A 25,343-nucleotide genomic window follows, 5' to 3' on the forward strand; every position below is an offset into this window, starting at 1 on the left:
AAAACGGGTTGGTGTATTGATTTCATCGAGTCTTCTACTGGGTCAAAGCGTCTCGTAGAACGAACCTCAAATCTCATTGACTTGAAGGTCCTCCCTTCCTCCCCATTTCTAAACGATTCCAGCTCCTCATATGAATGCACTTGCAAATCGCTTGATATTTTCCACCATGGACACATCCGCATGGAATCCCATCTTGAATGCACGATCAGTGGAGAATAGAGGCGTCCAAGACTGCACAATCTTATCTGTGGCAGCGTCATACTTTTCCTCCACAAGTGCCCGGCGTTCCTTACCTCCGATCTCCTCGAGCGCCTGCAACATCTCATGCACGCTGACTTTCAAGCCAGGCAAATTCACGGAACGGGATTCCCCAAAGGTCTCTTGAGGGACTGTGCGAGCATGGATCAAGTTCTTGATAATCGTACCAGGCGAACAGATCCAAAGCTCTGTATCTTTGCCCACAGGCAAAATTGCCTTCCTGCCATGAAACGGCTCTCGAATGATGTCGCTTGCGAAGCTGCTGGCAGCCTGCGTGGGAGATCCCGCACGAACAGTGACTGTGGGAAGTCGCACGCTGCGACCATCGATGAATCCGCGACGAGAGTAGTCCGTCACTAGGGCCTCGATGATGAGTTTCTGTGTTCCGTATGATGACGACGGCACTGGAGGGAAGTTCGTTTCGTCGATGACGAATCCCAAAGGCGCTGGGCCATAAACAGCCAACGACGATGTGAAGACAACCTTCACGCCCGGCATCGTGACTCGTAGTCGATCTAAGATGTACCGGGTCGCATCGAGATTGACCCGCATGCCCAATTCGAAGTTTGCTTCAGAGCCACTTGACATAATTCCGTGGAGGATATACACTGTCTCGTAGGGATGCGATTCATCGATCAATTCATCCACCTCCTTCGTGGACGTCAAATCAGCCTTGACACATCGTAGGCGACTGGCATGTTCAGCTGCCGACTCCGGTATGGTTGGCTCGATCACGTCGGTGATGGTGACAATGGTCGAAGCAGGTGTTGTTGCAAGGAGGCCAGCGGCGAGCTCCTGGCCAACATAACCGCCCGCGCCGGTGATTAGAATTGCCATGACCGAGTTGAAGTGAAATCAGGTCTAAGAAGGGACGAGGTTGTGGTGCTTGGGTATGCTTGTCTTGGTGGTGGCGTAAATCAAGTTCAGTCACGAGCGAGATCACGAAGCGTACGTGATCGGTAGCATTCTTAGCAACGAGTCAGGATGCTGATAAGGGTAGTTTTATAGTCACCCCGTCTCAGCATCCATGACTCCGTTGATGGGGCCGTCTACTATGAACTGAACTCCTCCCCCACGCTCCGCCACCAAACGGGCTCCGAGTAGAGAAGCTGGAGCCACCAATAAGACCCTCCGCGCCCTTATTGACAGCAACCTAACGACGGGGTTGCCCCCACGGTACATGAGAAATTCCTGGCACGGCCGAGTGTCAGTACTAAGGTTGCATTTTTGCGGTTCGGTCAAAAATCCGAGAGTCGATGCGGCCCCAGTGTGGGCGACATAGCGGAGGAAGTCCGAGGTCGAACATGATCCTCTCCAGTCGATGGTAATGCTCACATTGGTGCATCACCAACGAAGACATGCGATCAAAAGTTGTTTGGTGGTATGTGGGCCTTGAATCTCCATTGCCGGGCTTTCTCCGATGGCTCCCCTCCATTAGACGGTGACTACAGAAGATTCATTGCTGTGGGATACTTCATTCAGCTAGTGTTCGGAGGGCATTATGTATGTCTAGGACTGCAAGTGAATACTGTATTGAACCTATTCCCTAGCACAGCTGGGTACACCCAGCTCACTTCAATGGAATTGGATGCCCGCGCACCTGAATTCCAACCGACAGGGACATTTGGGTTGATTACATGTTGATGGATACTAGGCAAGGTTGGTGTTGTTCGAAATCCAACCAAGGCTAAGGTTACGGTACCCGATTTCCAAACCCTGACGGGCGCAAAGAGAGGGATACCCACGGGCATCAAGGCTGACTTCACATTACCGAATGTCGGCCGGAAGGTTCAAAGAAGAAAGAAAATCATTTCAGTGCGTGCATTTCCCAGAAATTGAGACCTATTTTGTGACGCAAGCAATCGTACATGGCAGAGACGGAATCAAGTCACAGTGAAGAAGAGAAGCATTGGATACATCGCGGAACACATGACGAGAAAAAAAATAGAAAAGTGAAATGAAACCATAACGGCGAAAAAGAACAAAGACATGACCGAGCAAACCGATTAGGCACCCCTTTTATGTGGAACGAGTGTAGATACCACCAACAATGCAGTGATCACGCTCGAAGGGCTCCAGAGTAAGCTGCTCCTTGGGCTTGATCTTCTCCTCACGCATCTTCTGGACTTCGCGGGTGAACACAACCTCGGCGGCGGCTGTGGAGTCGATACAGCTGGCCTTGATGGAGATGAGGACACCACCACCCTCCTTGAGGAACATGTGGGCGTTGAGACCGACGATACGGGCCTGGTCAGGCTGGGCAACGTCGGCGAAGATCACGTCAACCATGGGGACAAGCATGCGGTAGCGGAGAGGGTGACGGGCATCCTCAACAATGGGGATAACGTTGGTGCGGTGAGTGGCCATGCCGATCAGATCACGGCCGGAACGGTGGGAGAACTCGACAGCGTAAACGTTGCCGGTAGGTCCGACGATATCAGCGACGTGGGAGACGGAAGTACCACTGGCACCACCGATGTAGAGAACCTTGGAACCGGGCTTCATGTAGATGTTGTCCAAACCACCAAGGATACCAGCGGCCAACTTGGAACGGAAGGGGTTCCACACACGGTACTCAGTCTTGGTGACAACACCATCATCACCGGCGGGGGACTCGACAGAGACACGCTTCTCACCGTAGACAGCCTCACCAGGAGTCAGGTTCTTGGTGACCAGCAGATCCTCCTTACCACCGCGGGCAACAAAGACACCAGCGTGACGGTGGTTCTCCTGTAAGAAGTGGAAAAAAAATCAGCGGTCAGCGATTGAACTTGAGCGTTACAGATGATCGTGAACTCCAGTGCTTCAAACTCACAATGATGACCTTAGCACCACCCTTGGCGCCAGCAGCACCACCGCGACCGCCGCGAGCACCGCCACGGCCACCACGGCCACCGCGTCCACCACGACCAGGAGGGCCACCGCGAGCACCACCACGGCCACCACCACGGCCGCCGAAGCCACCGCCGCGACCACCACCGAAACCGCCTTTAGGTAAGTGAAAACCCGATTAGCAGACTGTATATGAATTGATTGGCGAGTAGACAAATCGGGGCAAGGTGGACGATTGATTGGAGCGTGAGAAAAAGAGTGCATCACAATCACCGATGTGTGAAAGATTTGTCTATCGCTTGAGAATGAGCTGAAACACTAACCACGACCACCAGCGCCGCCACGAGGAGCGCCACCACGACCACCACGGGGAGGACCACCACGGCCACGAGGAGCGAAAGCCATTATGTTGTTTTTGGGGGAGGCTTCGCGTAGGAAGAGAAGTCGAAGAAGGTTGAAGTCGAGCTAACGAGTGCTCAGACCAGGTATGAGAGGATGAAAAAAAAGATCGGCCTCGTGTGCGTGAGTCGATCAAAAATTGGATGCGATAGACACAATAATGGAAATTACTGAGTCAAGCAGTTGGTTGAAAGAAAAAGGACCGTCAAGGTGCAATTGCGTGCGGGTCGAAGCCGGTGCTGCTCGTTGATCGGTCGAGATTTTTTTGCGCCTGCTGGATCTTTCAGAAAATCAGAACTGCGCTAGCCTCTTTCGCGTTAGCATGAAGGCGACCGCCCAGACCACGTGATATGGCTGCTTGCAAACTTCTAAAGCGAGCTCACGTGATTTAAAGGAACCCTGGGATGGTGATCTTCAACTGCTGCAGCTGCTATACGTCCTAACGCTAGGTGCCTGTAGTAGAGCTTTTGGGTATATTACACATTGCAATCCATTATGAACAAAACCCAAGCCATTGTAGTCCTACGTTGGCGGGTGGAGAATACATGTACTATCGCATGAAAGACATTCGATCGTTCGCCTACCAGAACTTCCGTGTCCGCCAACGCACTCAATGGGCTAGGAATCATTCAGCAGTTGACTAACGGGCGTAGAAGTAGTAGTTGGCCGAGTACTGGATCTCAAAGGCAGCTGGGAGACCTTTGCAAGTGCTAGGAGCACCGCCAGACGCTGTATCAACTCGGTAGACGCTTGCGTAATCGCCCACGGTAGTATTGATCGTTGACAAGTACAACCAAGCTACAGCCCCGTGTTCTCCCTTGACAGCATCCGGTGGAGCATCTATTGAGCCCTCCTTCTTTGTGCGGACTATTCCGAATTGCTTCGTCGGTGTGGTGTCGAGGTTAAAGGTGGGCACTGTGCCGGCGAAGAAGTGATGCCCCATCAGCTCTAAGTTTGCTGGCGGAAAGGCTGCAAGGTTGCTGGCTGGCAGAGAGATTCTGTAGGCAATGTCGGGTAGGAGGTGCAGAAGATCCGGGAAATCTGCAGCCAGGCAAGTTGCATTGTAAAGATTGGCGACAGCGCCGACCAAAGCGGGCTTTGAATGAGACGTGGAGTCGGCACAAGTGTAGTTCTAGGGAGTCGATTAGTGCATCGAAATCAGATGTGAGATGATCACAAGCAAGACATACCTGTGTTCCTCTTCCAAGTGCCACATACACTGGCGTCGTCCCGTCTTGGCTGGGCTGCCACTCAGATGCATACGAGGGAAGAGTGATCTTGGATGTATCACAAATGGCTGATGGGGATGTACTCTGTTGGACACGATTGATGTACATGCTGACTTTAGAGTAGAAGTCTGCAAGCTCGTTGGAGAACTCGTAGACGCCATCAAAATAGTTTGCCGGAGCTGCCAGCGACACTGTCGCTAGCGAGAGAAGAAAGTGCACAGTGCGCATGTCGAAGCCAGTTCGAACACTGAATATATGGAGAATGATGTAAGAACGGAGTGATGGGTGACCTTCTCTGCGTTCGATCAGACCGAGTCGCGAAAAGAATCAAAAGAAAACACAAAACAATAGCAGGTTCCGGCCTTGCACAGCGCCAGGCTGTCTGTATGAGAAGGAGAAAAGAGAAAATGGCTGGTGGACAGGAAAAGTGCAGACCGCTGCAAGCGAAAAGGATGGGAAGATGATGTTGATTTCAGACTGGCATATTCTGGCGACAGAAGACACATATAAAGCCAAATGTGGTCTTACCCACACGGCTCCTATTCAATCTTGTGTTAAAGATAGTAACATCCGTCGGACTCGAAATAGGAATCTATTAAAAAAAAAGTCACAAAATGCGAAAACACGGGCACTGGCAGGGATCAAGACGGCACTGAGACCACTTATTGGTCCTGAATGGCGCCGCGAGTTATCTTCACCACCTGCTGTGCAACCTCATTCGCCTCTGATCCAGATCGACTCGAGATCCATTTAATCTCCGTGCGCGCTAAGCAAAACAGAACAAGTCTCAATGGGCGGCAAGGCCCAGGAGCCTTTCCGGTTTGTCAGAGGCCCATGCGGCGGGACTTGGATGGTCCCGGAGAGAATACCAGGTTCTATTTCGGCATATGTGCAGAGAACTGGAGACTGTCCATGTGTCATCGGACTATTAATAAGTCGACATTGCATGGCAGCATCTCACCGTGGATGTGATGGGCGGTCGGTTATGCAGTGTGATAGCTCGAAGAGGTTAGCCTGCAGATTGAAGAGAACCCGCAAAGGCTTTGCTCCCACCGAGCCTTTTCGGCAGACACTAGAGGAGCCAGGATGCCATTCGAAGGCAAGAAGAGGCTCAATATGCACAACAGTATCATAAGAGGGCAAAATCGGGCATACTCAAGATATGTCGACGTGGAAGCCGAGAGAGGAAATTCTTGATGACTCGAACCTATCCTGAGTGTTCAGGGCATCAACTCCCATCAATGGTCCCCATCATTTTGGCAGAGGGCCCAAGCGGACGGCACACACGGGAGGAGCGGGGGCTCACGCTTACTCCAGTCCTGTTCAGTTGTTCCGTTTCAGCGTACATTTTCTCCTCAGATCAGTCATGAGGCTTTCCTTGCGCATGTGAGGCTTCTGGATTCTCCGACCGTTGGCAACACGTGTGCGGGAGCGAACCCTGTTCATACATCCGGAAGGGCTTTCTACATTTGCATGTCAGATCCTGATGGTCGCCGAGGCATAGTTATAGCTCTCCTCAAATCAGAACAGCAAGTCCACCACCGAGTGCTCTGCTTCGCATGCTTTCTCTTTTCGCGCGAGGATAAAAATGTCACAAACCAAAGTCAGCTTCGAGCCACCGGGAGGTCAAGTGCAGGCTAGGTTTTGCAAGAGACAGCAGTAGTCAGGGCCAGGTACCCCAACACCATGCACTACCTACGCCATCGTGTGCCAGATAACGAAAAGCAAATTATTCTCTTCGCACCGGGTGTCCCAACATAGTCTCACAGCTAGGTCGTCCCACCGCACAGGCTTATGTTTGGCAGCAGACGGGCCGTTAGCGGAGAGACTCTGTGTGCTAGACGGCTGGTTTTTATTCCGAGAAAAAAATGAGAGATTTCATCGTTGAAAGAGTTCCTTCAAATTTACCAATGTATGCGGCAGAAAATTGGCCTCCTCTTCTGAGGGATCCATTCCAAAAGAGAGGCCTCTCGCTCAAAAAACTCCACGATATCGATGACCCGTCATATGAAAGATGGACTGAAGTAGACATCAGAGAAAAGAAAATCGAGAAATGAACTTCCAACTATCGCTGTGGACGCATGAGATAGATTGCTCAACCAAGACACTGCCGCCAAGGAGGACACATGCGAATTCCGTAGCGACAGGGCAAAAAGTCTCAGCTCGCATGATTGAATCCCTCGGGCTGCCAATCGTCGCCATGTAACTGGCCGCTGCTACTACTACCACCGGTGAGTCCTGACCCACCGCCGCCGCCATAGGCCGCGGCGGCGGCGCCACCGAGGGCACTCATGGCACTGTGTTTCTCAATCTCCGTCGTGCTCATCATGTACAAAATCACAAACAAAAGAATGTGCAGAGCGAAGCAGTATCCCGCGAAGAGATTTCGACTGGTCCGATTCGCCAAAATGATGCGTGTCAGCGAGAAGACGATCCGTTCCGGGAGGGTCATGCGTTTGTAGGCACGGGCAGATTCCCGGCCCCGGAATGCAGCAAATGGTGATATGCGGGCCTCGTAGGCTGATTGGTATCGGTCTGGCGCATCCTGCGCAACATGCATTGACAAGTTGCTTGGAGCATTACCGAATGAAGAAGCAGATGTGGAAGCTCCTTGGCCCCGACTGTATGTTGAGACGTAGCGGGTCTTTTCGTACAGGCTGAGGTTGTCTTTTTGAAGCGTTGCGACCTCTTGGCGAAGAGACTTGACAGTACTGTACATCTTAGAGAGCTCTTCTTCCAGCTCAGCGTTCTTCTTCTTGAACCGATCTCGTTGAGCCTGGATCATAGGTAGAAGGCCCGAGCCGCCACCCACGGCCTCTCCTGCCCGGATGGCGTCCATTGTGTTGGCAGAAGCGGTCGACTGGTCAAATCCAGAGATAATCGATGAAGTAGGAGACACCGCTCCCCCTCGTCGAGAGGAGTGAGGGAATCTCGAGACATACGTGCCTGCCACAGACATCGCCGAAGACGGGAAGGTATTGGCGGCTTCCTCTTGAACGCGCAGAAGGTCATTTTCAAGTGTCGCAGACAGCCCTTGTGACTTCTCGAGCTCCCTCCTTGTGGTTGAGAGCTCCCCACGTAAAGATTCCAGTTGGGCCTGGAGGTCGCGGGTTGACACACGGAGGCCAGCGAGTTCATCGGTCAGCTTTTTGTTCCGTGTCATCAAGAGTTGCTCTAGCGAGCTTTTCTCTTTTGATTTTGAGGCCGCTGCACCGTTGTTCTTCGGGCCAACGTCCACAGATGCTGATGTTGTGTCACCCATCTCGTCGTCATCGCCAGTGGCAAATTCAATTGACTTGATCATTTCAAGCTCTCGACGAATATCGTCGTAGTCAGCAACCTTTTCGAGGCGCGAGCGTAGCTCATCTCTCTCCATAGCAGCCTTTGAGGCATTCCTTTCCACCTGAAGCAACTTGGCCTCCCATGCGTGTCGGGTAGAGTCCTTGTCATAACGCGCAGCATCAAGCTTGCGCAGCAATGCAGAATTCTCCGACTGGAGACGTTGGTAGTTCGGATCATCTTCCACAGAAGCGGCCTGGTCCGGAGTAGTGTGCGAGACGGCCTGCGCCAACTCTAGTCGCAGCTGCTCGTTCCGCGCCTCCATTTCAGCCAGTCTTAGGCTGGTTTTCTCAAGATCCGCGGAGACAAGTTCCAGTTCCGCCGCGGTAGCTCCACTACGATTGTCCTCTGCACCTTCATCCTGACCACCACCCAGACGCTGGGAGACCTCATAGCTAGCTTTGAGCTCCTTGATCAGCCTTTCCTGGTTCTCAAGTTTCTCCTCCAGACTCTTCTCCTTGGCCTCCCAATTGCTCGACTTTTCTTTAAGCACAGCATCCCAAGAGTTCTCGATCTCTTTTGCTTTCGCGTCTTGATTCTCTTCGAGTCTCTTTCTCGCAGCACGCTCCTCTTGGAGACGCCTCTCAGTCTCTTCCTGTTGCTTGGTAAGACGATCCACCGACTGCTGTAATTGATTCTTTTCGGATGTAAGCTTGGGAACTGTATCTTCCGACAGCACTAGAGAGTCCACGGATGCTTCTAGTAAGGGGTAAGGATCAGGTGCCTCAGACAAAGATGAATAAAGCTGAAGGAAAGCGGAGGATGAGGCCTTTCCTTGATTCGTCAACAGATCGATGAAAGATTGATAGGCTTTCAGGAGTCCCTTGTATTCTGACAGCTTTGCTTCATCCTCCAATTTCTTGAAGTCTTTGGTCTTTTGAGCAAGGTCCTTCCGTTGTACAAGTGCTTCTCGTTGTTGCGAAACAATGTCGGATGCAGTCGTATCGAGCTTAGCTATGGTAGTGGCAAGGTCGATTCCTAGGATTCACATGATCAGTCACACTTTCTGTGCGCTATTCAGTCGAAACCTCGATTCACTCCTACCTCGCCAAGCTGCAATTGCGCGTTGGAACTTGTTGGTTTCTTCGGATAGCTTGTTTGAGAACCCGTCCGTGTCATCTTGCCGCTCCTCAGCGGCGAGACTCTCTGTGATGGCGAAGGAGTCCATATCTGGCAATTAGCTCAGAGAGTCCAACTCTTGTCACCCCACTTCAACAGAACATTCACGCTGTCGGTGCAACAACACAGGGAGCTTGAACTGGACACGCGGCGCACCACGGCGCGGTTGATTGTTATTCCGTGGGTATGACGACCGCTTAGAGTTATTAATGAGCGCAGATCCTCATACAGTCGAATAAGAGCTTTGAATAAGTCCTGAGTGGCCACTGGTCTTCAAGGGTCCTGAAACCAAAATGCCTGAAATGTATTGCACTCGCGTCAAAGTGGGCAGCGTTGTGCCACTGCTTCGTTCGCCGTTGTGAACCACTTAACTCCGGGGATCCAGTAGTTCCTGATCCAATCGGCCCCTGAAGCTTCCGCCCCATAATCGACCCTGACCGCTTTTGCCCCAGTGCCTTCCATCTCGGCGGGGAGATAGATGACTTAATAGTTGGCCATCATGGCTTCAGACGACGGGGTTGGTCCTCGGAAGAGGCGGAAAATTGGCTCCCTTGGTTCTGAGCCTTATATTTTGCGCTCACTGTTTGACGACGTTCCGCTGGCGACGGACGATAATTCGGACGTTTACATCACTACCGTCGAGTTCTGGGGTAAGCTATCGGCGGTTACCCCCGGTCCCCATTGACGCTGATCGCTGTCCAGAGCTAATGCGACAAAGATGGAAATTTGTACATAGGTACCTCCGCAGCTGAAGTGCTGCATTTTGTCTGTCTTCCAGCAGCTGCCGACGATGAATCGACCGAGCCCACCTTCATTCTAGCCTCACGACTACCGATTCCATTTCAAAATGAACCCTCTGATAACAACCCTCCCGGGGTTCGACAGATCATGATCTTGCCGTCGGTGAACAAAGCCTGTATCCTTTGCAATGGCATGGCCACTTTCTATATGCTTCCGGAGCTCAGCCCAGCGTTCGGAAATACCAAGGTCAACCATTGTCGCTGGATTGGTGGCTTGGATCTTAATCAAGATGCAACCAATGAAGATGAGCCAGTCCTCATGATAGCTGTACAAAATAGCATCATGCTGATTAGGATTGGAGAAGGTGCTCGGCGTGTGAAGCAGATCAAATTTCCGGGTTGCTTGGTCGCGGCGCGCCGAGGCACTATCGCGTGTGCGGCCGACACACACTCCTATTCTCTGTTGGAGGTCGAGCACCAGCAGAAAATCCCTTTGTTTCCCATCTCATCCTCGAGTGAGGTCTTTGAGACTGGAGCTGTCGAAGACACTTCGGTGGGAGCACCAACCTCGCCGCTGCGGCGCTCGCCGTCCTCGTCGTATCCTAGTTCCCCTCCAGTGGACTCTCAGGCACATGGACGGAGCAGTAGCCTGAATGCGTTTGCAGGTATGCTCCAGCCGCAACCACAATCTCTGGGACACAACATATCACCATCCGCAACACCGGATCCATTCACAACCACGGGCAGCATTCGTCGGTCTAGCTCCGAGGAGCGAGGTGAAGGTGGAGGAAGTCAAAAGCAGGAGATCTTAGAGGTCTCCGAGCAGCATCCGGCTTCAACTGGGGGCTCAGATGATGTCAAGCCTCTCCCTGCCCTTCCACCCCCCAAACCGATACAAAAGCAATTGCAGCCACATGTGGTGTCACCCTCTCCTACCGAGTTTCTTCTCGTGACTGGCACAGAAGAAACCGAGCCAGGAGTAGGCATGTTTGTGGACTTGGATGGCGAGGTTGTTCGTGGGACTATCAATTTCCACCGGTTCCCAAAGTCGGTGGTCATTGATGCTGGTGGAGACGATCAGGCGTTGCAGCCAAACGACGATACAAGGGAGGAGTACATTTTGGCAACAATTGAAATGGAGAAAGATGGAGGGAAGCAACACAGAATTGAGATTCAAAGGTGGGACGATGATCCTGCTGTCATTGAGCGAAACAAGAAATGGCTAGATATACCAGGTGCGGGTAACGATGGGCAAAATGTTCAAGTGGGATTGAAACATACCATCAGTTCCAGCAGTATCGAAAATGGCGAGGTCGGAAACCTTCTGCGGATGGTGCGCTTGAAGACCCCGTTTCTCTCAGCCTATGTCGTGACAGTAGACTCTCGAACCCAGGACTCAATCGAACAACAAAAAACAGAGAAAGAGCTTTTTGAGTCACCAGAGACTGGGGATCCCACCGGCGCCAAAAATTCAAATGCTGGATCGGAGGAGCTCGAGTGGGAGACGCGAAGAAACGCGGAAGAGTCAAATTTTGCGCGTGGATTAGGTATACTCCAAAGCAGCCTGGTTGTTTGGTCCGGTTCACAAGTCTGGCGATTGTGCAAGAACCCAATGGTCGTTCAACTGGAGGACACTCTACGCAAAGCTCAGCAAGTTGACGAAAGAGGTCGAATTACGTTGCAACGAGACGCAGTGATGGATTTGATGGTCTCAGCTCAGGACATCGAGCCTAAGAACGAGGCCGAGTTCCTTGGCTTAGGATATGTGAAGCAAAAAGCCAGTCTGCTACTATACGGCGACCTGCTGTCAATGCATCCTGAGAACCGTGCCGATCCGACTATTCGGAATACCGAAAGAGCCCTCTTGTCTGGAAATTTGGATCCCCGAATTGCCTTGCTCTTCACTCCGTTCCTCAGAAAAGATGTCATTCAGGGGCCGCAAGGAATCTGGGTTCAGTCGGGGCTTGCGGAGACTGCTGAAAAATACTTGGGCCAGGTTGATCGGCACAGCAATGACGTTGGGGTGCATAGCCCTATATTAAATATGCTCAAGCGCTTTTTGCTGTCGTGGCAACAGAAGAGAGGTTACGGTAGTATCACCGACGAAGAGTATGTTTTCGATAGCACCGACAGTGCTCTACTTCATCTTCTTCTCGAGCAAGACGGGCATCTCAGCCCACAGCAGCGAGCAGCATCTACGCGCAGTGAACTCAACAAGTTAGTCGACAGTTGGAAAGGTAATTTTGAGCGAGCCGTCGCTCTTTTGGAACAGTACAAGCGGCTCTACATTCTGAGCCGACTTTATCAGAGCCGCAAGATGTCTCGAAACGTGCTGAAGACGTGGAAGAGGATTATCGACGGAGAGACCGATGCAGGCGGAGAGGTCACGGGGGCCAGTATTGAGGCGCAGATGCGCAAGTATCTGGTCAAGATCAAAGATGTGCAATTGGTGGAGGAGTACGGCGCCTGGCTTGCAGGGCAAAACCCACCACTGGGAATCCAGGTGTTTGCAGACAACTCCAGTCGCGTGAGATTCGAGCCGGCGGATGTAGTAGCGCTGCTCAAACAGCAGGCTCCCAGTGCGGTCCAGGTGTATCTGGAGCATCTTGTCTTTGCCAAGAATGTTGGTTTATCTGCTTCCCCCGGATCTGAGTACACACAACATTTGCTGACAAAATTGAACTTCCAGTACACCCAATACGCCGATGACCTCATCGCGTACTATCTTGACGAAGTTCTTTCGGTTCTTGAATCTTCCTCAGACGCGCGTGCATCGCTTGCGGAATCCTATTCAACATACCGAGCGCTCCGCCCCCCGAAACCGACGTATTTAAATTTCATCACGGAGAACACACCCTCTGAAGCCTGGTGGCAGTCACGCCTGCGGCTTCTTCAACTTCTCAGCGGCAGCTCAGGCACTCAGTTCTCCTCCATGGCATTACCTTCCGGGATCACCTACTCCGTTTCAACCGTACTTGAGCGCATTGCGCCATTTGAGAATGAGCTCGTATCGGAAAGTATTATTCTCGACGGCCTACAGGGTCATCATCGTACCGCCCTCCGACTTCTCACCCATGGGCTAGGCGATTACGACTCGGCCATCCGCTACTGTCTCTTTGGCGGACCACGCAGCGCGACATCTTCCAGTGGGACTCAACCAGAGTTGGCCAGCGCAGACATGCAGTCCACGTTATTTGGCCATCTTCTTGACGAGTTTCTGCAGATCCAGGACTTGACTGACCGCATCGAACGAACAAGCGACCTGCTCGCACGGTTTGCAGCGTGGTTCGACGTCCGTGAAGTTTTGGAGCTCGTGCCCGAAGACTGGAGCGTGGATATCCTTGGAGGGTTCTTGGTGCAAGTCTTCCGCCGGATTGTTTCGCAATCTCGGGAGGCACGGATCCAACGGGCGTTGAGTGCCGGCTTGAGTCTCCGGGTCGGTGTAGAATACACCGATTGTCTGGAAAAAGCGGGCCCTTGGTTGGAGGACAGCGAGGGTGTGCGAAGATTGAAAGATGATCAGCGCAATGCCCCGAAGATGATACTGGAAGCTGGCGCCATTCCTAGTGGCGATGACAATGATTTTGGCGATGTGGTGGGGCCGACATGATGACTGACCACGAAGGACTCCTCCCGATTGCTCTGCTCTTTTGGGGGGGGGGGGGAGGGCTCCGCTTTCTATACATACTTTTGGCCGAGGCTGTGTGCAGCCCGTGATTGGCGTCCAGACCATTTTATGATACCTTGAATTGAGCGTCTTTACAAGTTGAGCTTGTGCCTACACCGTTGAACTACCTCCTTCCACTTTGCTTCCTACAGAGACACCGAGGGCTAGTTCGTCAACACTAAAAACCCAGTCGAAACATTCGATCACATTGCATTCGTTCCCTTCGTAGCTCGAACGAGCGTCAACTGTCAGCGTGTGGCTGAAACAGTTCCAGGTCAATCATGGGAGACTATCTTGGAGGGGGTTGAGTTTTTTGTTTTTTTTTTTCGGGGACCTGTAGCATATCACTCGAGACACAGTCGCATTTCATTCGGGTTCCAAAGGTTGGTGAAGCTTCCCGAGGGGGAAAAAGAAGAGAAGACTCCCGGCAAGAAGTGCGCAGTGCGCAAGGTTCCGGATCATGAAAGCCTGACTCGAGGAAAGGGCTCGCCACGCGGAACCCTCAAGACAGGTTTGAACCGCATCGAGTCTCTTACTCCTCAGGCTGGACGAAAGGGTTGGCAATCTCCTCACTCCCATCTGCTGGTGAAATGAGGACGATTAGAGTACCACGAGCCACAATCAGACCCAATGCACGGGTGGTCTGGTTGCCCGCGTCATCTGCAGGGGAAAATGTTTAGTTGATGATCGACGGCAAAAACTCCATTGCAATAGGTCAGATGAGAACTTACCGCGCATCGTCTCCTTGACGTCATCCAGGACTAGGTTCATCAATTGATCATATCCCTTGAGGGTACCGGTGACTTTGATGCAGGAAAAGAGGTCAGTCAATGGGGAACTGTTGATATGCCTCTTTGCCATATCTGCAATGGCCCGATGGCCGATTGTTCTTTCATGTCTGTTCTTTTTTTGGGGTCCATCGGTATGGCAGGAGAAGTGTCATGATAATTGTCTCTCTTACCTTCACGGCCACCATTGAATTTCACCTGGACCTCCTTGTCCATATATTTCCCCAAATCGAGGATATTCTCCTTCTTGGGCTTCTCTTGTTGCGCGGCACCGCCGGTTTTCTGCTGCTGGCGACCGCCGCGGCCACCACCACCTCCACCGCGACCGCCGCGGAACGAGCCTCGCTCAGACATTTTTTTTTTTTGTGGGAGGGAAGGGAGTGGAGGGGAAAGGGAAAAGGGTTCAAGAGCGGTGAGAGATCTCGGAAGATTCGGGGATTGAGGAAGGAGTTCCAAAGTAAGGAAGGGGGAGGAGGGGGGAGGGTTTCGGGATTAGTTTTGGGGGGAGGGGGACACGGCAGAACCCCGGTGGGCAACAGGGCAGATGGTCGTGGACTTTTTGGGGTACACCCGAGAGCTGACGATCACCGGGATTGGGGGGAGTGCGGTGAGTACAAGATCGGCTTGGTCTAAGCAAAGGGGACTTTTGGTTTGGTGGTGGGTGGTGGTAGTAATCGAGAATGCGGAAACTTTGAGCAGTAGTTTGATAGGTTTGATATTCATCCTTTGTCGGCGCCAAATTGGCGATTACCGCGCGTCTGTCACGTGGGTCGGTCCAATCAATAGACTAGTCCTGTCTCGAGTCGGATGGTTCCAGGCTTCGAGTCTAATACGTGCGGCACCGTGGAATTGTGGTTGTATCATGATTTTGATATCATGCAATCATACTTAACTCGGGCACTACCTCTGGGCAGTCCTCTGCGCTGCTGCTTGATGAACGTTGGTCGGATTCACGTCGGTCGCCCAATCTCAGCAAAGAGGCGACTGGACTGTTAACTCGTGACACGGATAGCGCCGATAAAGGAGCAGAGGAGGACCACCCGTCTTTTGATGGCACACGGCGTGTCTGTCCATGTGAGAGAATGATTCATTAGCCTACAGTCCCCTCCAGGCTGAGGAAAGATGAAGGTAGAACTTGGCAGAGCCCCCGCCCCAGCGAGAGCTGTAACGTGAAAGATCCAGAATGGGGGGGGGAGCGGGCCCCAAACCATTCAGTTGATCAAATATGATCGAGACCACCAGAAATGTCTAAAAAAAACCAGAACCAGGACTGGTCAGCAGGGCTGAACATCATGGAAGTGGACAGCGGGACGACGTGAGGTAAGCAGGACAGTTCCGATCTCCACCTGGAATGGCTAAGGATGTCCCGCCGGCATCAACGATGTAAAGTACAGAAGGAACAATGAAAGGTCCCATGCTAATGTATGGTACTGTATGAGAAGCCGTTGTTCATTGGCCCATGGACTCATATACACATTACCGTAATGACCATTTTCCACCCCCCTCTTTGCCGTCCTGCACGGCTACGGCGGAAAGGATGTTCACGCCCTGTCGACTCTTGATGGGCCACCTCCAGGCATCCACGAAACCAACCACTGACTAGAGCATTGCACGTCCATCCTCCCCCCTTCCCACTAAGGCTGCAAGCACAAGGCTTATTTTATGGATCGGCGAACGGGCCCACGAGTCTATCATTTTTTCGGACAAGGTGAAAGAGTAGTCGTAAAAAGCCCTGTACGGGATGTGACAAAATCTGCCGTCACCATCATATAAGAAGTGCAAAGGTCCTCTTGTTTGTTTTTCTGATCCTGATGCCACTATCTCACTGCGAAACGCCCCGGGCGGAGGAGACTGGGAGAGGGAAGAGCACGACTGGCGGAGAGCCCCGGCGGGACTCCGCTGGTCACGGGGCTGTTCCGCCCGGGACGGTAAGCGTATTCCTGTAATATAAGGTAATGCCTTTCATCAACTCGCTGTACCGTCGTGTACCTGATGTCCTTCTTGCTTCATGAACAGAGAAACAAAAGACTGAAGACAGACCTCAACATTTGCTTTCAAAGAGCAAGGATAATAATGAGATGTTAAAAATCGATCAGTCCTAAAATGAGCTACATCCCGTCAGATTGGATTTCCTCGAAAGTTTCTCCTACGAGGTTGATACGTATGCACAGAGGGGGTGGAGCTTACCAGCTGCCACCTACACCCCCGCCCGGTATCTTACCAGGCACTGGTAACTTGGTAAGAAATTCCGTTCAATTCCACCGGCACGCAGAGTCCGCCTGGCGGCGCCCTCGTTCTGTTCGTCCGTTGCTCAGTCGGTCGCCTTGTCGCCTTTCCCCCCGACTAATTTCCACTCAGCTCCCGCCTGCTCTGCGATTCCCTTTCCTCTTCTTCCTCCCTCACTGGCCCTCAACCTTGTCCCGAAAGCGCCACATCTCTGTCCCTTTGGACGGTTGTCCTCCTGCTTTTGACCCCTCGGCGACCCTTCATGGCCATGAGCTTGTCCGCTCGATCAGCCTAATCCCCAGCGGCTCGACCCGTTATTGAATGCTCCGCTCTCGACGTGAGACGCTTTCACAGCTCGTCACTCTCGGCTCTGACATTCATCCAAAGTTGACCGTGGACCCTCCTTCTCAATTCGATTCTGAGTCGCCACTGGCAATCCTCCCTCTTGCGCGATTCGCCTTGCTCCCTCCCTGAACGCGAGGATTCCTCTTCTCCACCGTCAGACTGAACTTGGACGAGTCCCTTCTCTCGATATGGAACCCCGCCCCGTGACGGCGGAACCGTCTAACAAACGGCCGCGATCACCTGGGGGCGATCAATTACAGGCCCATCAAACGAAGATGGCAAAGACGCACTCCAACCATCTTCAGATCAACTACCTTGCGCGCCAATACCCGGATAATCTACCCTTGGTGTCGCCAGAGGACACCATGCCCGCAATCATTCACTTGATCGGAGAGTACGACGGAGTTCTCCATCGCCATGAGAGTATTGCGGGAAACTTGGGCGCATGCCCGTTGGGTCCAATTCTGATCAAGCGCTTTGAGCGCCTCTTTGATGGCCCGCCGCGGGTGCTCAAATCGCACGGTAAGGACGGTCCTACCGTCACCTGGCTGGACGTGGTCGAGTTCGCCAAGACCAAGCCGGAACAATTCAATCTGGAGAAATCGCGCAACGGCGTGCGAGTGTGCCAGTTTTACACCAAACAATGCCGCGTCGAGATCAGCGAGGAAGACTTTGTGCTCATCGCCTCGGGCATGCCTCAGAAGATGATCCCTCCGCAGCCCATTATCGAAGATGAGGAAAAGGAGCTTGGCGCGCTGGAGATTCTGGAGAAGAATTTGCAACAGATCATTCAGATGGCCGACCAGGGTAAGTCATCCCCGGGCCACTTTGGTCCCGCCTGGTGCGCTTGTCCAGGCAGAAGCGGGTACAATATCTAACAGGGTTTGTGACTTAGTCTCCGCGCGAGCCCGACAACTGAGCTATCGCTTGAAGAATCGCCGTACCGCCATTGTGAGTCGTCGCGAAAACGACGCCTCCCTCAAGGAGCAGAACCGTGCTGCTACCGCTGCGACTGCCGATATTTGGCAAGAAATGAACAGCCATGCCTCCCGCAATGGACAGGTCATTGCTTCCCCGCCGGGATTCGTTGCGGTGAATTCGCACCGCGCGGATGGCGACTCGGGTGAGGGGGCCGTTCCGTCACAGTTCATGTTCCCCCAAGCCAACACAGAAAATGTCACCATCATCAACGGAACCTCGATCAAGGGTGCGTCTCCCACCACCCGAGCCGATTTGATGAAGAAATTTTTCACCACGGCAGATCGCCAGGCTCGTGGGTACGATGAAGTGACCGGCACAACCAATCCCATTCAGCCTCGCCCTCGTCCTCAGGCTCAGATCTCCGATCCCGCTGAGTACAGTATCTGGAACGGGAAGCCTCAGCCTCAAATTGGCAGTCCTGGTGGGAACCACAGCGTCCACAATGGTAGCAACAATGTCACAACGACTAGCTCTACCCCGGTGGCTATCCCTGGAACCCCCTCCTCCCTGCTGCCCCCTCCAAAGGCCACCACGCACGATAAGGATGACGGAGGGCCCTATAAATTGGAAATGGTCGCGCGCATGGAGGAGCTGCAGCGGGGTGAACGAATCAGCCCACCCTGTGATCGGTGCCGCCGACTGCACATGGACTGTCTCAAAAACCTGACTGCCTGCATGGGATGCACAAAGAAACACGCCAAATGCTCCTGGCGAGACGTCAAAGAGGAGGAGATTCGCGCTCCGTGGGGTCCGCATGGAGCCCGCGAGCCTCGGGACAGTCGAGAAGTGCACGACCGCATGGAAGATGGTCGTCTTCCGCCGTTGAATCTCCCAGGCCTCGCGCCGGCCTCTGGCGCACCACTTTCGGCCGAACGAGAGCGCTACGGGCCTGCCGATCGCTCTGCACGGCCTTCCGAGACCCCGAGTGACCCATCGTATGCGCCGCTCAGTCGTCGCGAGTCCGCGCCTGGCGCGCCCCAGGTCGCCATGGGACCGGGATCTAATGTCACTGCTGGCCCAGCGGGCCTTGAAAAGTCGCCTCGTCGCGCTCTGAGTGAAACGGAAGGCGCTCGCCGCGAACATCATCCTCTTCCTACTCACCAACATCATCATCACCATCAGCAACAGCAGCATCATTCCTCTCGGCATGCGGAGCGACATGCTGACGATGACGACCCAGATGCGAATCAGCGTTTGATGCAAGCCATTCTCGACACCGTGGACCACCATGCACGAGTGGCCGCTGCTGTTCAAGAGAAGGAGCGCGACGCCGAGCGTGCCGGTGACACACAATTCCATGGTCATCGAGCCGGAAATAGCGAACGAGAGCGCGAGCGCGAGCGCGACCATGAACGCGAGCATGAACGGGACCGAGACCCAGATCATGAGCGCCGCACGGTTCAGGCTTAAATGCCTCAATTCCCGGCTCTGTTGGCATACATGACTGATGATTGAGTTGAGAACGTCCGACCCTCTCCCTTTTTTTTCTATCTGACTTTTCTTTCTTTCTCTATTTTTTGTGTATTGCTTCGAGCGAAGGCGAATCATGGAGTCTGGGTCTTTTAAGGAGCGAGTCGTCTTTTCCGAATCCTGTGTATACTGTTCCTTCTTTGATCTTTGCTAGTATTTTCTTATGTATCTATCTAGAGTTGAAACTGTGCGCCTGAGCGACTTCGAACCAGAGCCCAATTGTCCAATCACACGTTGAAACGACTCACTCGGTAAGCACAGGTATTCCCAGACACCTCTCCTGCATGTCTCCCGGTGGACACTTTCATTTGCGAGTTGGGAGACGTGAGACAAAAGCTCAATCCCCCCCCCCCCCCAACATCTGTGCTGCTTGTCTTTCCCCACTTCCCACCGGGTAAATCGACAACGGGGATACGTAAACCGTGTCTGGTGAAAGTGCCAATGCCTTCACCTGACCACAGAAGACTCGCCCAGTTTGGCTCCGGATTTGGATTTTTCTGCTCTTCTCTCCTCACTCGACCGTCTTGTCACCTGCTCTCACAAGGCGTGTTCAAGAACTCTTTGATCTCGAGTACTCTGGCCCTTCCGGCTCCCTAAACTTCCCCTCACCACCCCGCAGTGGACATTCCGCCTGCGGAGCAAACAGACGAGTCGGCAGAGAGAGAGAGACTTCAGCTTCACAGACACATACACACAGACTCGCATGCATAAACACAAGAATACCCCTCCACTCGCGCTCTCAAAACATCGTCATCATGGACCCTTCTCAGGTCCAAATCCCTCCCATGAAAGACCTCACCGTCGACAACATCACCGAAAATGTCATCACCATCAACTCTCTCTGCGAAGATGAACGTATGAAATACGTCCTAGAGCGCCTCGTCACGCATCTGCATGACTTTGCGCGCGAAACTCGCCTGAGCAGCACCGAATGGATGACTGGCCTTCAATTCCTCACCGAAGTCGGCCAGATCTGCACCCCGGTCCGACAGGAATTCATTCTCCTCTCCGATATCCTCGGCCTCTCGATCCTGGTCGATTCCATCGACCATCCCAAGCCGCCCGGGTCCACTGAAGGGACCGTTCTGGGCCCGTTTCACACCCACGACGCAGAGGAACTGCCCAACGGAGATGCCATCTCGCATGATCCCAAGGGGGAACCGTTACTGGTGGTGTGCACACTACGAGATACCGAGGGCCGACCGATCGAGGGGGCCAAGATTGATATCTGGGAGACGGACTCGACGGGCCATTATGATGTGCAGTATGCGGGCAGAGAGACTCCCGATGGGCGATGTGTGATGCGTTCGGATGCAGAGGGCATCTTTTGGTTCAAGGCAATTACGCCGGTGCCGTATCCGATTCCGCATGATGGGCCTGTGGGGAAGTTGCTGAAGAAGTTGCATCGTCATCCGTATAGACCCAGTCATATGCATTTCATGTTTGAGAAGGAAGGTTATGATCATTTGATAACGTGAGTGGTGTATATCACACCGTCCCTTCCTCTTCCTTTGGACCAATCCCCGATGCGCCAAAAAAAAGAAAAAAGAAAAAAAAAACGAAAAGAAAGGATTCCCCTCGCCCAAGACTCCAACACGACTAACCCCAACCTCCCCACAGAGCCCTCTACCTCCGCAATGACCCTTACGAAACATCCGACGCAGTCTTTGGCGTGAAAGATTCCTTAGTCGTGGACTTGGCCAAGGTCAGTCCCGAGATGGCAGCGAAATACAATGTCCCAGAGGGACAAGCCCTCCTCACATACGACTTTGTCTTGGTCTCGGACGAAGAAACCCGGGAATTGCGTGCAACGAACTCGAAAATTGCCCTGGATAAGCTGGGCCGAAAGGTCAAGATTGTCAATGGGTTGCCTGTGCCGGATCTGGATTGATATCAAGTGGGCAAACTATGGGTTGACTATCTTCCACCTCCCCCCCTTCCCCCGTTAAGTAAAGACCTGAGGGATAGAAATTCTCTTTTTCAATGGATATAGTATGGAACTCAAAGGGTTACAGGAGCAATGGGATACACTGGGCCTTGGGGAAATCACTCAAAAGATGGGCCCCGGCTGATGTGATAAGGTTGGCGACATGAACTATACTGAATCTATTTCTTTCGTTGTGCATTTAAGATCCTTGGATCGAAATCGAGTGTAGTGGACAGAATGTTCTCAGGCGAGGAATCTAAGTGGGATTTGAACGGTGCGTCAATTACTGCGTAGAGGACATGTTGGCGGTACTGCCTAGGGTTGTGATTCACGGCCAAGCGTCAGGGCATGATCTGAGGTGCTGAGGAGATCCAGTAAGTTTGAAAATGTCCAGATAGAGAATGAAGTTACGGTGAGACGAGGCAGTTACAAACACCACTCTCCACCTCCATTTGGTCTGTTTCGAAATTTTTCAATTCATCGTCTGTCAAAAAAGAAGTTTGTATTTCCATTTCAAGTGTGCTCGCTGGTCTTCTCCCCAGTACAGGCACGGCAGAGAAAGGTCAAAAAAGCAATGGTCCAAGTGCAGCAGAATCGCTCTCCATGCGGTACTCAATTAAAAATAAAAAAAGCCGGGCAGTGTCTCTTCTCGTGTCCTGTGTGACCTCGTAAATTCACAAAAAGGGGGCGGACACGCGCCTCTCCTTCCTTAAACCATCAGTAATAAGCACAATGAAAAGGCCAAAGACCAGACCCACAAGTTGCACACCACCACCCAAGAGGCATTCTCAACTCGATGGAATAAGCAATTCGAGCAAAGCCGGCTCGTGTCATGAGCAGTGACCCTAGTGAGCTCTTCTGGTTGGCTTCATCAAAGCTTGGAAGGAGGACTCCAGGGCCTTTTTAACTTCCTTGTAGCTGACGATGAAGCAGCTCTGTTCATCCCGGCTGATGAGGGTGATCTTCTCGTCCGACCCGGCGTCGAGCTTATTGAGACACGACAGGACATGGCCCAAATCAACAACAGCATCTCCAGAGTTGTCCACCTGGTGAAACACGTAGTCTCGGAAGATCTTCAAGAAGTAACGCTCACCCGTCTCGGCCCATTGTCGGTCGTGTTCATATTCCGGACGCTCATTGATAAAATTCAACTTGGTCATGAGACGCACCAAGCGGCCATTCTCCAATTCACGGCTCAGGTCCGACGTGAGCTGGTCATCCAAATGAAGCGCCGAGTCAAAGGTGGACATCAATTGGGAGGATATCCCGGTGATGAACACGTCGATGGTCCGATCCTGGTCCTTCTGCAGTCCATTCAACAGCCAAAACACAGAGTTCTTCAATTGAGGGCTGTATGCTCGAGTAAAATGCTCCATCGCCTTTGTTGGGTTGTGCATCACATTAGGTGAGTTGGCACCCAACGTGACCATTAGCTGGCCAAAGTTGACGAGATCTTGTCTTTGAAGATCTGCCACTGTTCGCTGGGAATCAAATTGCACCACATCGAGGATAGCGCAGCCATTTAAGCGGATCCTATTCTTTCCCGTCAATAACACCTTGCTAGCTTCCAGAACGCGAGCCGCAAGGCTGTTCGAGTGGAGAGTCTTGAGTGCATTGGCTATTTGCGTCATATAACCCCACAGTATTTGCTCGGGAATATGGGTGTTATTCTGGCGACCTTGAAAGCGGTTGCCAGCACCCAAATGTTGCTCTGCGAGCGTCTTGGACAGAGGGTGGTAATCCGTCACAAAGATCAGAGAACTGTCCTGGAAGCTGCGACTGGTGAAGGCATCGTGAATAGTGACGATACTGCCACTACAGACACGCTTCCACGCTTGGACAGACCGAATCGCTTTCTCGTTGGTCAAGCGGAAGCCTAGGCATAAGTGAGAGGTGTCAGTTTATTTGAAGGGGGAATGCCGCCCGTTCGCGCAGAGATCGACGTACCTTCAAGTCTTCGCAGAGCGTAGAAGTTGCCGTCTTTGCTGGACTGGGCTTTGTATACCCAGCTGGGGTATCCAAAGGTCGCGGCATTCTTTTGATGGCTTAGATCCAGCGGCACGAGAGAGTGAAAATAGTCAACCTGAGCAGGAAGCGTCGTATCTGCGGATAATTCATTAGAAGCGTATTTGATGCCCTCGCATTGAAGAAAAGATCATACTCGGGAGTGTTTGCAGAGTAGCTGCGGACTTCTTTTGCAGTTCTTCACGGAAATCGTTGGCGAGGAAAAGATCATGGACGTTGCGCTGGTAGGCCAAGGTGTTCTGGTTATGAGGACCGATAGGAGCATAAAGGTGGTATTGGACCTGGGTCATGTCAGAGACTCGAACTTGCCGAAACATACTTGGAGTCACCTACTGGCTGCTGGAACCCTCCCCCGTTTGCGAAGAAGGCACCGCCTGTGAGTGCACCAGTGGGGTCGTGGGTGTAAGGGTTGGTCGAGACTGAGCCGACACCTCCGGTGGCGGATAGAGGAGTCGAGGTCGTCACGAATGGATCGAAGGACGCCGAGGTATGAATACCATTTCCATTCCCCTGAAGGGCACTCTGCATACTTGAGTCAGCTGGGTCCGGGTCGATTCTCGGGTTTCTATCTGGACTTTGATGGCACTGAGGTGAAGAGTCACCCTCTCCGTGCAAAGCCTTCAATCCCCTAGCCAAACGCTTGAAGAGAGGTTCAGGCATCATGTGTGGTAAGGGACCTTGACATAGTACGGGGCCGTGGGGAGGAAAGAGAACGACCCGATGCCCAGGTCGTGGATTTCTTCTCTTCCGAGCCGGCAGGTGCAATCGGAAGGGACTTACCACATGAGCCCCGTCAAATCCTTGAGGAACAAACTCTTGGACATCAGCTACCGTCCAGTCGGCACTCCCCAATTCTGTTCGTCCCGTCGGAGTACTCGTATTGGACCCTTGATTGCAAATCAGTCGCGTGCCATCAAATGTGCTCATGAAAAAATGAATCCGTACGCGATGCCACCGAGACACGAGGCTGAAATGGTGCTGCACTAGCAGCCTTCGGAGAAATAGTGGTTGACTTTTTGGGTACAGGAGTTCCATTGCTGGACAGGATGGATGGAGTGAAGCTTGGTGAGTCCACGTTGAATCGTTTCTTGCTGTTGAGCGGAATGACTTTGTTAGATCCACAGACACCAGAAAAGGCTCATTTTTTAAACCGAAGTCGCGTCAGACTTACTTGTCTGCTTGGTTTGCAGTATTCACTTTCAGAGGGTCATGGTTGAATGCGCAACCTACGGTGGAAGTATCCGAGTCAGATGCCTAACGGTCCTGATGACGAGTTGATGAAGACCATGATCACTTTGCTGTACCTTTGTCTTCATACCGACAACGTCCGTATATGGTTACATTGCGGCATAATGTGTCTTTCGCATTCTCTGCTAATGAGACGCTTGATGTCAGTTTCCACTTCAATCACGAGCCTCCACATGATACCCGGGGAGGGATGATCGACTGTCTTTTCTCGTTTCCCTGTGAGAACGAAAGAGTGCTCGGATGACCAAAAGGAACTCACCCCGAGTCTTCATCTTTGGCGATCCCGTCGTACGACGGGTATCGTCTAGGGGTGGTTTGCTGGATGAGGCCATCGGTGAGATGGCTGGATACCAAAGAGGAGTGATGAAAGATCAGCGTGGTGCAGTCTCCATCGATCCGGAGTTGATTTTTAAGCGGTAGCGATTTCAAGGCCAAAGTCGCATTCCCTACTTGTACGAGTGACCGCCTCGCTGGCCGTGTCCGCGCACGAACGCGTCGTCGGAGCGTCGGAGGCGGAAGGATAGTGGGTAGGTCAATTGGGAGGTAGATTTCACGGTCGGTCCGGAGGGGGGTACCTTCAATCCCGATGCTCAAATTTCATAGATTTCATGAGATGTTTCTTTTCAGCTCCGGCCTTTGACCCTCTAAATGCGATCACGATAGATCACAGCCCTTAGCAAAGGAACCGGCGCGGGGCGAGTTGACCTCGATGGGAGATGAGTGCACAGACCAGGCGGTCAGTCCGCTGTC

General features: G+C 52.6%; 9 protein-coding genes across 9 annotated transcripts; 3 read left to right on the forward strand and 6 right to left on the reverse strand.

The window, feature by feature from the left end:
* Positions 1–126: 126 nt before the first annotated feature.
* Positions 127–1,095, reverse strand: POX_c03748 (D-erythronate dehydrogenase; the record flags this gene model as incomplete). Its single annotated transcript, XM_050112638.1, has 1 exon — positions 127–1,095. One exon carries the CDS (start codon positions 1,093–1,095, stop codon positions 127–129), a length of 969 nt encoding a protein of 322 aa, XP_049970194.1.
* A 1,182-nt stretch (positions 1,096–2,277) lies between these two features.
* On the reverse strand, positions 2,278–3,495 carry POX_c03749 (rRNA 2'-O-methyltransferase fibrillarin; the record flags this gene model as incomplete). The annotated part of the gene is made up of 3 exons (XM_050112639.1): positions 2,278–2,988; positions 3,074–3,246; positions 3,414–3,495. 3 exons carry the CDS (start codon positions 3,493–3,495, stop codon positions 2,278–2,280), a joined length of 966 nt encoding a protein of 321 aa, XP_049970195.1.
* Positions 3,496–4,129: 634 nt separating this feature from the next.
* On the reverse strand, positions 4,130–4,946 carry POX_c03750 (uncharacterized protein; the record flags this gene model as incomplete). Its single annotated transcript, XM_050112640.1, has 2 exons — positions 4,130–4,621; positions 4,680–4,946. The coding sequence occupies 2 exons, from the start codon at positions 4,944–4,946 to the stop codon at positions 4,130–4,132; spliced, it is 759 nt and encodes a 252-aa protein (XP_049970196.1).
* Positions 4,947–6,876: 1,930 nt separating this feature from the next.
* On the reverse strand, positions 6,877–9,225 carry POX_c03751 (uncharacterized protein; the record flags this gene model as incomplete). Its single annotated transcript, XM_050112641.1, has 2 exons — positions 6,877–9,035; positions 9,102–9,225. The coding sequence occupies 2 exons, from the start codon at positions 9,223–9,225 to the stop codon at positions 6,877–6,879; spliced, it is 2,283 nt and encodes a 760-aa protein (XP_049970197.1).
* A 450-nt stretch (positions 9,226–9,675) lies between these two features.
* Positions 9,676–13,526, forward strand: POX_c03752 (uncharacterized protein; the record flags this gene model as incomplete). Its single annotated transcript, XM_050112642.1, has 2 exons — positions 9,676–9,826; positions 9,895–13,526. 2 exons carry the CDS (start codon positions 9,676–9,678, stop codon positions 13,524–13,526), a joined length of 3,783 nt encoding a protein of 1,260 aa, XP_049970198.1.
* Positions 13,527–14,115: 589 nt separating this feature from the next.
* Positions 14,116–14,725, reverse strand: POX_c03753 (U6 snRNA-associated Sm-like protein LSm7; the record flags this gene model as incomplete). The annotated part of the gene is made up of 3 exons (XM_050112643.1): positions 14,116–14,243; positions 14,315–14,386; positions 14,545–14,725. 3 exons carry the CDS (start codon positions 14,723–14,725, stop codon positions 14,116–14,118), a joined length of 381 nt encoding a protein of 126 aa, XP_049970199.1.
* Positions 14,726–17,130: 2,405 nt separating this feature from the next.
* Positions 17,131–19,333, forward strand: POX_c03754 (uncharacterized protein; the record flags this gene model as incomplete). The annotated part of the gene is made up of 2 exons (XM_050112644.1): positions 17,131–17,749; positions 17,838–19,333. 2 exons carry the CDS (start codon positions 17,131–17,133, stop codon positions 19,331–19,333), a joined length of 2,115 nt encoding a protein of 704 aa, XP_049970200.1.
* Positions 19,334–20,148: 815 nt separating this feature from the next.
* On the forward strand, positions 20,149–21,284 carry POX_c03755 (Hydroxyquinol 1,2-dioxygenase; the record flags this gene model as incomplete). The annotated part of the gene is made up of 2 exons (XM_050112645.1): positions 20,149–20,867; positions 21,014–21,284. 2 exons carry the CDS (start codon positions 20,149–20,151, stop codon positions 21,282–21,284), a joined length of 990 nt encoding a protein of 329 aa, XP_049970201.1.
* An 881-nt stretch (positions 21,285–22,165) lies between these two features.
* On the reverse strand, positions 22,166–24,925 carry POX_c03756 (PAN2-PAN3 deadenylation complex subunit PAN3; the record flags this gene model as incomplete). The annotated part of the gene is made up of 8 exons (XM_050112646.1): positions 22,166–23,196; positions 23,268–23,423; positions 23,482–23,626; positions 23,679–23,867; positions 24,126–24,232; positions 24,291–24,436; positions 24,517–24,571; positions 24,853–24,925. 8 exons carry the CDS (start codon positions 24,923–24,925, stop codon positions 22,166–22,168), a joined length of 1,902 nt encoding a protein of 633 aa, XP_049970202.1.
* Positions 24,926–25,343: the final 418 nt, after the last annotated feature.

The sequence above is a fragment of the Penicillium oxalicum genome, chromosome III (assembly GCF_001723175.1).
Source record: "Penicillium oxalicum strain HP7-1 chromosome III, whole genome shotgun sequence".
NCBI lineage: Eukaryota > Fungi > Ascomycota > Eurotiomycetes > Eurotiales > Aspergillaceae > Penicillium > Penicillium oxalicum.